Source organism: Chinchilla lanigera, unplaced genomic scaffold (genome assembly GCF_000276665.1).
Source record: "Chinchilla lanigera isolate Chin_1 unplaced genomic scaffold, ChiLan1.0 scaffold00094, whole genome shotgun sequence".
NCBI lineage: Eukaryota > Metazoa > Chordata > Mammalia > Rodentia > Chinchillidae > Chinchilla > Chinchilla lanigera.
Genome location: NW_004955495.1, coordinates 5,252,547 through 5,256,432, shown reverse-complemented (window position 1 = coordinate 5,256,432; position 3,886 = coordinate 5,252,547). Strand labels below are relative to the sequence as shown.

At 52.6% G+C, this 3,886-nt stretch overlaps 1 protein-coding gene across 1 annotated transcript in view; it reads left to right on the top strand.

Moving 5' to 3' along the window:
- Positions 1-1,887, top strand: part of Gna15 (guanine nucleotide binding protein (G protein), alpha 15 (Gq class)) — a 16,319-nt gene extending 14,432 nt beyond the window's left edge. Inside the window, exon 7 of the mRNA XM_005405849.2 lies at positions 1,093-1,887. Coding sequence (XP_005405906.1) covers positions 1,093-1,319 — 227 coding nt within the window. The 3' untranslated portion in view covers positions 1,320-1,887. The remainder of the gene's footprint in view (positions 1-1,092) is intronic.
- The last annotated feature ends 1,999 nt before the right edge of the window (positions 1,888-3,886 follow it).

Here is a 3,886-nt window from a genome sequence, read left to right as displayed (position 1 = left end):
GTCTCACTATGTAGTCCAGGCTGGCCTCAAACTCATGGTGACCCTCCTGCCTCAGCTTCCCAAGTGCTGGGATTGCAGGCGTACACTACCACGCTTGGCTTGTCCTTATTACTTTTCTCTTTTTCTTTTTGAGATAAGGTCCCACTATGTAGCCCAGGCTGGCCTTGAACTCTCAGCCTTGGTCCTCCCGTGTCGCCCCTCCTGAGTATGGGGATGACAGGTGTGCTCCACCATGCCTGGTTCTTGCCACTTTCTGCAGCTGTTCTGGAGTCCTCTTTCTTGAGTGACATTACTAGGTGTGATAAAAAAAAAAAAACAAAAAAAAACAAAAAAAACAGTGACTACTGCTGCAGAGTGCCAGCCAACCGAAAGGCAGCTCCTAAAAACATGACAGTGTCCACATCCACCTTATTTATGGGATCTGCCATCCTGTGGCTTCTGGCTCCTCCCCAAAGTCAACATGACCATGAAAGGGAAACCTTTCTAATCCATTCGGGACGTTGGAAGGGCAACGAAAGACACTCAGGAAAGAGGATTGCAGAACTGCCTCCGAAAGTGACAAGAACCAGGGGATAAGTGTGTTCTACGCATGGCGTGCGTGTATTTTGAGGGAGCTAATGGCAGTCTGCCTTTGTAACACATTTTTAAAAATATAAACATGGGGTTTTTTGGTCACACCTTGCACTGAGCTCCCCCATGTGCCTACGAGGGTGGTCAGCCAGGCTGACTCTGGGGACGCCTCCCTCCTCCTTTGGTTTTGGTTTTCCCCTCTGCACAGTCTTAGGAGGCTTAAATTCTCTGCTCCACCTTCCCAAACCTGCAGCTCCAAGCCTCGCTGAGAATGAGCCGCTTTCTAAATTCTGCCCAAAGTCCCAGAGTTGACACTCATTGGCCCGCCTCAGGTCACATGATGCCTATGAGCCAATCCCTGAGGATCCTATTGGTTAGCCCGTGTCATGTGACCAGCTGTGAGCCAAAAAGTGCCCCGCCACGGTAAAGATGGCTGCAGTGGTTCCTGGGTGACTCCCATCCCTGGTTATGGGGTCGAGGGTCCCCAGAGTTAAGGAGGGTCCCGACTCACTTTTCCCCTAGGCCCCCAGCGGGACGCGGAAGCCGCCAAGAAATTCATCCTGGAAATGTACACGGGAATGTACTCGGGCTGCGTGGACGGCTCCGAGGGCAGCAAGAAGGGCCCGCGCTCCCGCCGCCTCTTCAGCCACTACACGTGCGCCACGGACACGCAGAACATCCGCAAGGTCTTCAGGGACGTGCGGGACTCGGTGCTGGCCCGCTACCTGGACGAGATCAACCTGCTGTGACCCACGCCCGATGCGCAGGGACGTCCCTGCCACTCGCAGAGAGGTCCTCCCTGGCTCTTCCTGGCACAGCGCCTCCCTGGACTCGGTTTACCGCTTTGGAGAGGAGACGGAGCAGGATGGCCATTGGGGACGCCGCGGGGAGCCAAAGGCGAAGACATCGGGGACCGAAGACGTGCACGGGTGGGCGTGTCCCGGGCGGGGATAGGGCGCTCCCTGGGCTGCCGCTCACCTGCCTTCGCGGAAACCGCCTTCGGGGGCGGACTCGGGCGCCCCCTGGTGGGCAATGGCGGGAACGCCTTGCTGAACGCTTCTCGGCCCGAGGGCTCGGTGGGTGAACTCTTGCAGGACTTCTTTTCCTAGCGAGGGCACAAGATCGCCGAAAAGTGCTAGCCCTTCCAGAGCCGCTAGCCTCAGTGTCTTGTCCTGGTTTGCAGAGGAGGGAAACCGAGGCACACATCAGGGTTTTCCCGCCTTCCTAGGCTGGGATCCAGGCATACAACGTGAAAATAGCCTTCTGTATTTATTCCCTCGCTTTTCGAGGTAGACATTAAAGAAAGGACACTCCAGACACCTGTGGTTTCTTAGGACCAGTGTCACCAGCCTCACCCCATTCTCTTTTTCCGTGCACCTGCGCAGGTGCAGAGGTATGGGGGAGAGGCGACCTGTCGGGAGGAGAAAGGTCCTGTTATCCAGCCACTTGTGTGGGCGCAGCACCCGGAGCTCCGCCGGATGGCTCTGAGTTTGAGGAGGAAACCCGAGTCTGAGCCAGCCGTGGTGGTGCACGCTTGTCATCTCAGCACTCAGGAGGCTGAGGCAGGAGAATCATTGAGAGTTGGAGGCCACCCTGGGGTACACAGTGAGACCCTGTCTCAAAAAAAAATCAGACTCTGACCTCTCCCGGGCTTGAGGGGCTCTTCCTGTGGCTGCTCCCTTGGAAATTCACACGGCTTTCAGAAGGACAAAAGTGGCCCAAGTGTCTCAAGCTGTATCACTCACACCATTCAGCAGGGGAAACTGAGGCCCAGAGAAACTGAAATGATTTGGCCAGTGTCATCCAACTGGGAGGCCACAGGGCCAACGTTCTAGTCATTCATTCAACATGTCTGCTTTGACTTTTCAAAAGTTTATGTTTTAAGCTGTGCCTGGTGGTGCATGCCTGTCATCCCAGCAGCCTGGGAGGCTGACGCAGGAGGATCACCACAAGTATGAGGTCAGCCTGGGCTACATAGTGAGTTCAAGGCCAGCTTGACTTGCATAGTGAGACCCTGTCTCAAAGTAACAGAACAAAAGATCTGGGGATGTAGCTCAGTATGAAGATGCTGGGTTAAGTCCCCGGTGCCTCCCCCTAAAAAATAAAAGTCTCCCTTGGGACTTATTATATGTTTCTGTCAGGTCAACTGGGATTATGGGTTTGCATGATGAGACCACAGAGGTCCTATCAGGATCCTTTCGCGTATACACCTGTCAGTGTGGCTTGAGTTTATTTTCCTTACTCCTCTATTTATTTATTTATTTTGTTTTTTTGTGGTACTGTGTAGTTCAGGCGGGCCTTGAACTATGTAATCCAGGCTGGCCTCAAACTCCTGGTGATCCTCCTGCCTCAGCCTCCCAAGTGCTGGGATAACAAGCCTGCACTACCATACCCAGATTCCTCCTGTTTTTATTTTGAAAATATTTCAGACCTACAGAAGTTGCAAAGCGATTACAACTAATTCCATACATCTCCCACATGGGATTGGGGGTTGCTGCCAGACCATCCCAGTCCTACACTAAGCCTCCTTTTGTGAATAAAGTTTTATTGGCACGGGGCCACACCTGTTCATTCTTACGCTGTTCCTCCACCCCTGCAGCGCCATAAAATGAGTTCCGCCCAACACTGGATCAAAAACATCCCAGAGAAAAATACGGTACCACAGAGTACCGTACTGGCTGAGCACTGAGCGCTAAGCTAAACCCACAGCAGTTATGCGCAGTGTGGTGCCGCTGGTGAGGACCGGGTGCTGCTGCAGACAGACAGTTTTCTTGCTTTGATTCCCTAAGGGATGCGGTGTGACTACTAGTCACGCAGCGTCTCCACTGTCTTGGTGTCCTGAGTGTTCTCGAGGTGAAATCTGCAGGAGGACGCGTGCAGGCCCTGTGCAAGCAGGTGTGATTGCAAAGCACAGTGTGTTTAAATAATTTTTTAAAATTTATTACAGAGACATATTGCCATGGATCCCTCTCAGACTACTTTTGCTTGCTTAAATGCACTTACCCAATCGTTCATGCCATTTTCTTTTTTTTCCCCTCTGTTTTTCAAGGTTTTTTTTTGTTTGTTTTTTTCCGGTACCGGAATCGAACTCATGACCTTGCGCTTGCCAAGCAGGTGCTGTGCCGCTGAGCTAAATCTCCAGCCCCTATGTTTTTCAAGTTTTTATACGCCAGGTGTGGTGGCACATGCCTGTAATCCCAGCACTTGGGAGGCTGAGGCAGGAGGAAAGTGGCATGTTCAAGACCAGCCTGGGCTACAAAGTGAGCTCAAGGCCAGCCTGAACTGCAGAGCGAAACCCTGTCTCTAAAATTAAAAA